General features: G+C 35.6%; 1 protein-coding gene across 1 annotated transcript; it reads left to right on the top strand.

Annotated features, from left to right (window-relative positions):
• Positions 1-315: 315 nt before the first annotated feature.
• On the top strand, positions 316-11422 carry CDK1 (cyclin dependent kinase 1). The gene is made up of 8 exons (XM_010985774.3): positions 316-407; positions 2440-2501; positions 3830-3986; positions 4829-4952; positions 7079-7249; positions 8399-8562; positions 8685-8826; positions 11085-11422. The coding sequence occupies exons 2-8, from the start codon at positions 2465-2467 to the stop codon at positions 11181-11183; spliced, it is 894 nt and encodes a 297-aa protein (XP_010984076.1). The 5' UTR covers positions 316-407; positions 2440-2464; the 3' UTR covers positions 11184-11422.
• Positions 11423-11654: the final 232 nt, after the last annotated feature.

Raw genomic sequence — 11654 nt, 5'->3', positions numbered from 1 at the left:
TTTTGAGTATAATAGATTTTAATTGTGCCGGTATTGGAGGCGAAAAAAACTAACCTAGAACGAAGTAGATTCCTGATGACTAGAAACAGTAGGACGACGCTTTCCTGGAAAGAAAGACTGCGCTTGCGCTCAGATTCAGTTGGCGCCCGCCCTCCTGCTTTTTCTCCAGCCGCCGTTTCCTCCTACTTTCGCGCTCTAGCCACCCAGGAGGCCTAGCCCCAGGGCAGTTGGGCTCTGATTGGCTTCTTTGAAAGTCTACGGGCTACCTGATTGGTGGACCCAGACCCCTTTAGCGCGGTGAGTTTGAAACTGCTCGCACTTAGTTTCAAAGCTGGCTCTTGGAAGTTAAGGGAGAGCGACCGCGACGAGGTAGCTGCAGCTGGTTGCGCCGCGGGAAAATAAGCCAGGTAGAGTTGCTGGGGTCAAGGTCATGCCTATGGGCCGTCGACTCTGCAGGGCCGGCTCGCGGCCCTCGGAGGGGGAGTATTAAAAAACTGGGAGATAATTGGAGGCTGGGCTCTGGGCAGTAGGCGTCTGCGTGCTGCCAGGCCGGGCCTTCACCTGGGGACGGGGGCCTGGGGGTGTGAGAGACACCGGGGCCCGGCTTTAGAGAGAGGCGTGGGGGAGCCCAGACCTGGGGGGGTTAGTCCGGCGGGGTGGCGTTTTCCTGGCCTCGGAGGTGCAGTCTGGGGTCGCGGGCGGCCGAGGAGGCTTTCGGGTCGTGGTTGAAGCCAAGTCCGTGCCTTGGTTCGACAACGCCGAGAGCTTGCGGAGTGCCGGGCTGGGTCTTCGGCCCTGCAGCTCCCGCCCGGCCTTGGTGCGTCCTGCCCGCGCCTCCCGGGGTGGAAAGCAAGACCACAGCTGGGCCAGGTACCCGCGCCAGTTCCTAATCCCAGGCCTACCCGGAAAACTTGTGGGCCTTCTCAGGCTTGCCTCTGTGCCCATGACCCTGGCCCGCCTAGAGCTTCTAAGGCATGGAGCCCGAGAGAACTTGTATTTTTTTCTGTTTTTATTTTGTGCTTGGTGCTTGTTATATACAATAGGCAAAAAGTGGAAATCTAAGAAATGCCGAGAGTTAGCTATGTGTGTTTTTAAATCCTTTAATCAATTTTTATGTAATACTAAAGCCACTGATGTGCACGTCTTGCTTCTTCTAAAGCCCTGGAGGTCTCTGTGTAGATTGAGCCATTGATATTTTACATCCTGCCGCTAGTAGTGGAGGAGGAATCCAGAAGGCATTCTGGAGCCTCATCATTTACTTAAAATAGCTACAGCCGGGAAATGGAGGGAGAGTAAATGAACCTAGCTTTGAGTTAGTTTTCAGTTATTTGTTTAAAGTGAGGTCAACAATTTTATTGTGCTTTAGGCATATTAAATCTGGACATTGAAGAAAAGACAATTAACCTAATCATGCACTGCCTAGTAAAATTAAACATTTTAAAGATTGGCCAAGATTTCAGTCATGGCCAGTGTAGTACAAAGTTGTTCATTTAAAAAGAGTTACCTCTACTTACTGCTGGAATGATTTTGAAGACAAAAGTGAGAAATAGAACTTACGATTCAATTATGCAGAGTGTCCTTTGCATGTGATCTTATCAGTGATGTATTATAAAGTTAGGCTTTGGACTTCTGAAGTTAATGTTTCATTAGCAAACTTAACAGCTTAGACTTAGCAAGAAGTCTTCAGTACCTGGGTGTTGGCATTTCAGCTTATTTTGGCCATTCTTTGTGATTCAAATATACTTTTTTTTTACTTTGTTCTTGACATTGTGTAAGGTATAATTAGATTTTATCTGTGAAATTGCACCTTTTCTTTTATCCTGCTTATTTCCTATTCTTGCAAAAAGTACCTTAAAAGTTTTTATCATGTTTGTATATGTGACTCCTAAAAGCAGGAGATTAAAACTGTCACTTGAGCAAGTTGAAACAGATAAGCTTTTGTTGCTTTAAACAATCTTTTTAGCGGGTGAGTAGTGACCACATTTTTAGCTCCGTACTCAGGTCTGTAAAAATTGTTTCTTTTGAATTATCTTTATAAAAATATCAAAGCTGAACAAATTCAAACAATGGTCTTTGTTAAAATATTTGGGTATAACTCTGGCACACACTGGTGCTCCTTAGAAGTGTTACAGAAAGAACATCTGGGTTTTGTTTGGGAAGGCTGGATAAATGGTGTCTGAATTTGAGGGTTAATTTGGAAGAAGTTGCAAGTTAAACTGGTATAGGGTATACAGATATTTCCAATGTTTCAAGAGCTAAGGTAGGAGAGTCTTTTGAGTTCTTTCCCTTGTAAATATTGTTTTAATACAATAAATATTAATGGAAAATGAATACTGCACTTGGCACTGAAAAATGGTTTACTTAATGTCTCATTAGTAACTTAAAACCACCCTTTGAATTAGTAGCTTGTAATCAAATCAGTTTTTCCTCTCATTTTAGGATTTACCATACGCATTGATAAACTATGGAAGACTATACCAAAATAGAGAAAATTGGAGAAGGTAAGTGGTTTAATAATACAAAAGGGTTTTTTTTTATTGAAATATAATTGAGTTACAGTGTTGGGAAAGTTTTTTAAATGATTTAATGATATCTTGACAAGAAGACGTGAATATTAAAATCCAAACTTTAAGGTATCTTACAGTATGTTAGTGCATTAATGTATATGTTCTTTATATACTAACCTGAACACAAAAATATTCCCATTTCAAGAGAATTGAAATTATTTTGACATGTCTCCCCAACCAAACCCCCCCCAATAATCTTACATTCTTCTAATACTAAGCGCTTAAAGCAATATTTGTATTGTGAAAACACTGTTGATACCTCATAGGTGTGTTGGAGAGTAGGGGGTTAGGGCAGTAGAATTACATGCTTCACTGCTTATATATTCAGAAGTTCTAGTCAAGGTCATGCATTTCATTTATTAGTTAATGTCTCCTTAATCTCTTCTAATTTAGAGTAGTCCCCCCTTGAAATCGAGTTTTTTGACAACCCAATTCGTTTCTTAAATACATTCAGACTTTTATTATTTCAAATATTACGAAGTTGTTCTCTGGTTTCTTCTGAATTATAAAAACCTGAGTGTTGCTACATTAATCTTTGAACTCCTTCCTGTCTTAAGAAAATGTCTTTTTAGATCATAGAGGATATAACTTGTATCCATGATGTGGAACCTTAGTTGGCATTGAGTAGGCATCCTGTAAACATTTGTTGATTAAAGGTTTTCAGTCTCCATAACTTCTCCGTATCGAATATTTTTAAGAATCAGTGTTCTTTGGATGTGAGGCTTTCTGCTATAAAGTAGATAATACAAACTTGAATAGATTTTTTAAATATTTAGTAAAATATATTATCCCCTTTTTTTCTGGATGAGGATTGTTGACTATATATTTGAAATGGGTGAAGTACTCTACAGGAAGTTTTCTGAAAGTGTCACAGTGACTCCTGTTCATAATATTTCCTGAGCACAAATCTACACTGTATTTTATGCCTACCTTGCTGTTGAGTAGGATAATTTGACGAGACATTCCAGTTTGCAAATGATCCTTTTTCTCTAAAATGTGCTGGAAAATTACTGGTAATTTAAATATGGGAAACCTATGATGACTACACAAATTTTATTTCTAAACTACAGATGCAGTAGGTTGTAGTTACCCTCAGCGGGTTTTTTAGAAGTGATAAGGGTATAATTTTGAGTAAGATGCCTCCTCTCTGGCCACAGCAGACATTTCTATCATGTGACACCTTATGGGATTCAGCCATTTTAAAAATATTTTTTAGTGTGAACAGTGTCACACAGCAGACATTTTTACCTTCTCTGTTTCAGGTACCTATGGAGTTGTGTATAAGGGTAGACACAAAACTACAGGTCAAGTGGTAGCCATGAAGAAAATCAGACTAGAAAGTGAAGAGGAAGGGGTTCCTAGTACTGCCATTCGGGAAATATCTCTATTAAAAGAACTTCGTCATCCAAATATAGTCAGGTATGGTATAATAGCTGAATTTAAAGAATTTTCTACATACTATTTCAAGTATGAATTTCAATGTGGAAATTTCTACATTTGCTTAATTCTGGTCTAACTTTGCTGAGAGGAATAGAACCCTACTCTTTTTGTTAACTGAGAATGCTGGGCATAGGAAAAAATAGTCTGGTAAAGCAGGAACAGAGTATGGTCGTAGAGGTTAGTACTGGGGGCTGCAAAATCAGGGTAAACTGGTCAGGGGAGGAAAGGAAATCCTTTTGCCAGAGCTTTGTCACTGCTCCCACTTTGAGAGCTCTGGTCCTTAAAGACCCCTTAATCAGAGTCCTGGGACAGGTAGCTACATCAGATGAAGAAGTTTTTTTCTTTTTTTTTAAGCATCTGGACTGGTGTCTTGGGAGTTGTCATCCTAACAGTCCAAATAAGGATTTAATTGCATTTTTCTGGGACTAGAGATAGTGAGCAACTCTTAAGGTCAGATATTACTTTAAAATTTATTTCTATAATTTACCTCAATGGAAAGACAAGCTCTGAGCAACAAGCAGTCAACCTAGAAATATTCTTCTGGAATACAAGTAGTTTGACAGTTAACAACTGTATAATATGACTAAATTTCCAATTGCTGCCCATAGATTCCTTATTAGTACCACAGTTTTTCACTACTAGGGAAACTACCATCTCTTCTTTCCCAAAACAGTATATAGTATGTATGTGTTACCATAGAAAATTTCTGATAGCCCTACTTTTTGTGATAGCCACTGTGAAATTTAAGGATATAGTTTTATTTTGTAAGAGGTCAAAAATATTTGTTAGATTTTTTTTCGTATAATTGTTTTATTCTTCAGTCTACAAGATGTGCTTATGCAGGATTCCAGGTTATATCTCATCTTTGAATTCCTTTCCATGGATCTCAAGAAATATTTGGACTCTATCCCTCCTGGTCAGTTCATGGATTCTTCACTTGTTAAGGTGAGAATCTAACCTCATTTTATTAGTGTTTATCCATTGTGTATGTAAAGGATCTGCTCTGTGTTTCATGGGAATATGCTTGGAAAAAGCATTAGAAAGTAGAACAGTGAAGAAAAGAATATTTCATTTGCTCCTGCACAGTTAGTGTGTAGATTAGATTGTTAACAGTTACCCATTTTACTAGATAGTGCTTCTAGTTGTAAAGTGAAAAGCAGAGCCTGAGATAACATAAAAGTAGTAAGTGGTGTTATATTGTTGGAAACCGGGATAGTCTGGTCTCTGGCAATCTGAGAGTATAAAACAGTAGCAAAAGCCTGGGGCACAGTGGTGGCGGCAAATGGTTTTATTTTATTCTGGTTCTGAATGTGTTTGGGTTAATTTATTGTAGCCATTTATTATATTTCACTTAAATTATAAATGTATGTGTTTTTTTTTAAGTACTGAAGTGATTAAATTCTCTTACCTTATGCAGTCTCTACCAAACCACTTCTCAGAGGTAGCCATTGTTCTGTTAGTCATCCTACAGGTACTTAAGTGTTATGTCAATTTGTATGTGTATATACAGAAACTTTACAAAAGTGGTATTATTTATATTTATTATATACATATGTATTATTTCCCACAATTCTGTGTAAAGCATTTCTCCACATAGGTCTACCTGTCTTTCTAATTTTTTGATATAAGTATGTAAAGCAGTTCCATACTGATGGACATCGAGGTTGTTTTCCAGCATTGTCATTCATGCTGTTAGGATCAGTGCCACAGTGAATATCCTTATGTCTTCATATGCAATTTTATAGGCTAAATTCTTGCAACTAGAATCAATGGATTGAAGATGCTTATTTACATTTAAAATCTTCATAGAGTGCTGGTTGCCCTCTAAAAAATTACAGCAATTTACTCGTAAATATCATGGTGTGTGAGTTATTTTTTTAGTACATCACTGTCAAAACTTGGTTTTATCAGTCTTTTAATATCAATCTATTACGTGAAAAAGACATTAATAATCATTTTGTATTTCTTTAAACATTTTTTCACTGTTCTAGCCATTTATAAACAGCCGGTACATATTCTTCATTGATGATTCTGTTAGGATATTATCTTTTTCCACTGATTTCTAAAATCCTCTTACTGGCAACATGCTGATATTCTTCATTTTATTCCTTCTTTTTGTCTTTTGACTTGTTAATGTTGTATATACCATTACTAATTTTTATAATTTAATAATCTTGTACATGACTTTTAGACTTTGTGCTTTTGTGTCTTATTTAAGTCTTCCTCACTCAAAATTCATATATATTAGAACAATACATGACAATTATTTTTCTGGTAGTCTTAGGAGTCTTAGGAGATTACTCCCCTCCACATCCCCCACCCTTTAGAGTGTCCTAATTCTGGATAGATAAAGATTAAGACCTTGGGTTCTTAATTTTTTTTCCAAATACCTAGCCAGTTGTTCCGACTGATTGATTTTATGTATTTTATAATCTTGAACTTTATAAGTCAGTACTGTTAACTATGTATACTTTATATTTCTATAATATCCATGTTGCTTCAAATGTCAATTACATTGTCTTGGCAATAAGTATCTTGTAAAACACTTCTCTGAACTGCTAAACAGCATTTTATGGTAATTGTATCTATTTAAATATATAGTCATAATATTCTTTGTTTTTTCTTTGGGAATCTGACTAATGTTTCCAAAGAAGAAATGAATATATAAAGATAAAAGATAGAAATGGAAAAGGCTAACCTTATTCAAGATAGAAATAGAGTTGCTATAAATATACAAAGCTAAAGTTTAAGAAATGTTCTAAATAGGAAACTTACTTATCACTTAAGAATTAGGGACCAAATAAGTAAAAGAATAAATGAGTTCATAAAGATAGAGATGTGCCCGTAAGATGAATATCTTTGGCTTAGGTATATAAACATGATATTTTATGGAAATGGACTTCCGACCCTCAGATACTTCCTGGTGGTCTCAAATGGCCTGAACCAACTGTTTTGATAAATTATTTCCTAGTGTTATAATTTATTTTATCTTTGAAACAAACCTACCAAGATTGTTTAGAAAATCATTACATGGTATGGTTAAGTTTCTAACTTCTGTTTCCTTCTTTCAGAGTTATTTGTACCAAATCCTACAAGGGATTGTATTTTGTCACTCTAGAAGAGTTCTACACAGAGACTTAAAACCTCAAAATCTATTGATTGATGATAAAGGAACAATTAAACTGGCAGATTTTGGCCTTGCCAGAGCTTTTGGAATACCTATTAGAGTATATACACATGAGGTATGATTTTTGGTACTTTTGAGTTATGTATGATTGCTGGATTGTTTTCTATATTCTTTAAGTCAAAAAAGATTTCCACTCTGTGCCAGTATCAATTTATTGCCTCTCTGCTTCAAACTCACCCTTCATTGGCTGCTATGTGAAAATGTATATGAAACTTTTAAATATGTTTAAAAATTGTAATGTTAAGTAGAGGGTGCCAGAGGGACGTTGTAGGAAGAAGAGGTTTTCCTTGCTATTGTTTTTAGTTATTTCTCACTAGTCAATCTTTGATTTTCTAATTCTCTGTTATAGTTAATAATCCTGTATAGTAAACTTCGTGCATTCAAATTTCTGTCTTTTGATTGGATCCTCTCTTGAAACAATAAGATTAGTTAAAAGATAAGTTGGGTTTAAGAGCTAGTGTTTCAGATGCATTTAGAAGCTGCTAAATATAATCAAGTTTTATCATTGTTACATTGATGACTTGACATTTTGTATATTATTTCTGGAGGGAAAGGGAATGTTGAATGACATAGTTAAGGAGTATTGGAAAACTTTGTCTTCTGTGGAGTTGCTACCCTTGAGCCCAAAGGCTTCGTTTGCTTCCTCCAGATCAAAACTTAAAATAGTGCTCATCTGGTCAGATGTCTTCTCTTCTTTTAGTCATTCCTTTCTATCATTTTTCCCCATGGCTATATAAATAAAGATTATTTGGTTTCCACTGGCTTAAACAGATGCTGTTGATCTCCATTGTGATAAATTAGATATGCTAAAATAGTAGATTGACTCTAGACTAATAAATGTGTTTGACTTACTCATGATTTTAGCATGTAAGCAGTACATGTACTTATACAATGTCACCCCCAAATCCATTATTAATGTGCTTTTTTCTTTAAAGTGAAGACTATCTTGATTATTTTGATCCTTGCATTTGGGAGGGGGATAATTAGGTTTGATCCTTGCATTTTAATGATTTGAGAAGACTTGGTATGTTTTTATCTTTGTTTCCATCTAACAATATTTTGTATGGTTAGTTGACTTTTAAACAATGCTATCAGAGGCAGTCATGCAGCCTTCTAAAGAACAGTCCTAATAATAATAAATGTTTACATTTATGTAATTTAATGTACCACATTTATTCAAAGTAAAATATTTTCATTGTAATAGGTGGTAACACTCTGGTATAGATCTCCAGAAGTATTGCTGGGGTCAGCTCGCTACTCAACACCAGTTGACATTTGGAGCATAGGTACCATATTTGCTGAATTAGCAACTAAGAAACCACTTTTCCATGGGGATTCAGAAATTGATCAACTCTTCAGAATTTTCAGGTATTTGTTTTATACTTCAGCTGTCAATAACTTTTAAACTAACTAATAAAGGCAACATGTATATAACAAGATTTATGTTTATGCTTTAACTCATAAGTTTTTGTTTTGCTATGGCTCTTTAGAGCTTTGGGCACTCCCAATAACGAAGTGTGGCCAGAAGTGGAATCATTACAGGACTATAAGAATACATTTCCCAAATGGAAACCAGGAAGTCTAGCATCCCATGTCAAAAACTTGGATGAAAATGGATTGGATCTGCTCTCGGTAAGGAATGCCCTTGATGATGACTTTAACATTATTGATTCTGAATGTACTCAATTGTTTCTTTCCCCTAGGAAATAGGAAGAAAACCAACATATACTGAGCTGGGCACATAACTTTTACATCTGTCATGTTTATTGTATTACTAATTCCATTTTAGATACCAAAAAACACTAGTGGTTTTGAGAGGAGAATTTAGCACTAGTTGTTTTTTTTTTGTTCTTTCTTTTTTTTAATAAATTCCTATTAAACTTTTGATTTATTTGGGGGGAGGTATTTAAGTTTATTTATTTATTTTAATAGCGATATTGGGGATTGAACCCAGGATGTTGTGCATGCTAAGCACTCACACTCCACCACTGAGCTATGCCCCGACCCCAAATTTTTTAAATTTATTTTTTGGTGGGGGGTAATTAGGTTTGTATGTTTATTTATTTTTAATGGAGATACTGGGGGTTGAACCCAGGACCTTGTGTGTCAGGCACTCTACCACTGAGCTATACCCTCCCCCCGTTGATTCGTATTTAATCTGACAGGTAGCTATAAATACTCTGAAGGAGAGGACGTGGTTGCTACATCTATAAGTTGCTGGCTTGTAGTGGCCTTCCTTTCCAGTTTTTTTGTCTCAATATTTACTACTTTTTCATTTAGACGTAGATGTCTTCCTTATTGCTTCATATTTTTAGTTACTAAAGCTATTACCGCATGAGTTCCCATTTCTCCCTTTGTGCTTCATTTTCACATCAGAAAGGTTAGGGGAGGGACTAATGTAGTTCTTAAAATTTTTCCCCTCATTACATTGCTGTTCCCAACTAACAGTTGTTTTATTTAAAAACAAGACAAAAGAAATTGTTAGGATAAAAAGTATATTGTCCTAGGCCTGCTCCAGAAAATAAGTAAGATTTTGGCACGCTATTAAACAAAGGAAAAAAATTACTGCTATGTCATCATATACGTGTTCTAATTGGTCCTTGGGCCCTTTTCACAACCTATAAATTTCATGGTTTATAATTCAGCTCAAATTTCCCAAGTGCTTAGAGTGAAGTCTAAGATCTTTTACTGCTGCTCAGATATCTTATATGTCAATATTGCTGATTCGATGTTAAAGGACTTCTATATTCTGGGCCCAATCTGTCTTTTTAACTTCTGTAGTTCTTGAACAGAAATAATTTTACTTTAGTTAACAAAATGAAAATCATACTGTCAATCATGGTTCCTTAGTCTAGCCACTACTGACATCTTGGACTGGATTGTTCTTTGCTGCTAGGGGCTGTCCTGTACATTGTAGGATATTTAGCAGCATCCCAGTCCTATGCGCTACAGATGCCGTTAGCACATTCCTCCCACTTGTGACAACCCAAAATGAATCCGCACATGTGCCCTCTGTGGGGCACAGTCTCTTCCAGCTGAGAATCACTACTGTAAATCATCAGTCAGTCTTGGTTTCAAACTTCAGCTTTATCACTCTTAAGTTGTATGAACTTGGGCAAGTTAACTTAACCTCATTGGGCCTCAGTGCCCTCATTTGTAATGTGGGACTACTACCTACCTTTTGTTCTGAGGACTAAGTAACATGAAATGTACAAAGCACTTAATATGGTGCTAGATAAATAGTAAGAGTTCAAATGGTGACTAGATAGTAAAAGGATCTCTTATCTGCTTGTTGATTTGGCTTTCTTTAAGATTATATGTATTTCTTTAAGGTAAAATTTAACTTTATTCAACCTTTTCTGGTGATGTGTAAATTAACTTTAATACTAGATTATTTGACCGTGACTCATTTAACTATGTTTATAACACACTGCACTCTGGTTTTGTTTTTATTTGGAACTTTCTGGAAGGTACACTAGAAACCACTATAGTTAACTGCCACTATTTCAAGAATGTTGTAAATAATTCAGATGGCCATTTAATTCTCAAAGTGAATATAATTAACTAGATATCTTTCTTAAATTTATGTTTTGGTTTTAAAACTATCTGTGAATTCTTGTGTCTTAAACCATAATTTATAGCAAAAAGTTTATCAAGATATCTATGATATAAGGGATAGATTATTTTAGAGCTAGAGGGTGAAGTAAAGAGTCTAAGACATTTATGTGATTTGGTATTAAACTAAAGGAAATATTTATTTAGCAGTTTCTCATAAAAATTATTAGCTTATGGCTTATTAGTATAAAAGTAAACCTTTATGGAGTTTTTTTTTAATGATTTAGTTCTTAAATAAGTAAAAACCCCTTTTTAATCTTTTTTTCCTCCCCCAGAAAATGTTAGTCTATGATCCTGCCAAACGAATTTCTGGCAAAATGGCACTGAATCATCCATATTTTAATGATTTGGACAATCACATTAAGAAGATGTAGATTTCTGACAGTTTCCACGTGTTGTGTCAAGAACAGATAGTTGTATTGTTAACTCTGTTTTTTGTCCTCTGTATTTTTCTATTCTTTGTTGTAAAACTTAAGCTGTACTTCATCTTCTGATTTCCAAAGTGTAACTTAAAAATGTAAATATTGTTCCATATGAATTTAAATGTAATAATTCTGTATATGTTTGTAGATCCCACTGTAACAACTATTACTATAATAAAACTATAAATCTAGTATTGATATCAGGAATCGGAAAAAAAAATGAGGTAGCTCAAATCATCTCATACCCTACAGCAGTCTGGTTTTCCTGTAGTTAGAAATATTAAAATTTAGGAAAGTGTCCTAAGTTCAAAGTTCATAATGCTTTGAAGTATTTGATGCTCTGAATGTTTAAGTTTTGTCAGTTTCTTGCCATGTGTTAACTGTACAACCTGCCTAAAGATGAATAGTTTTCTACTGGTATTT

This window comes from Camelus dromedarius, chromosome 8, assembly GCF_036321535.1.
Source record: "Camelus dromedarius isolate mCamDro1 chromosome 8, mCamDro1.pat, whole genome shotgun sequence".
NCBI classification, from domain to species: domain Eukaryota; kingdom Metazoa; phylum Chordata; class Mammalia; order Artiodactyla; family Camelidae; genus Camelus; species Camelus dromedarius.
The sequence above is the reverse complement of the archived record's forward strand: the minus strand, read 5'-3'. Positions and strand labels throughout refer to the sequence as shown.

Coding starts and splice junctions, on each gene's coding strand:
- CDK1 (XM_010985774.3), top strand. CDS start 2,465: ATGGAAGACTATACCAAAATAGAGAAAATTGGAGAAG. Junction 2,502..3,829: donor AATAGAGAAAATTGGAGAAG/GTAAGTGGTTTA, acceptor TCTCTGTTTCAG/GTACCTATGGAGTTGTGTAT. Junction 3,987..4,828: donor CGTCATCCAAATATAGTCAG/GTATGGTATAAT, acceptor TTTATTCTTCAG/TCTACAAGATGTGCTTATGC.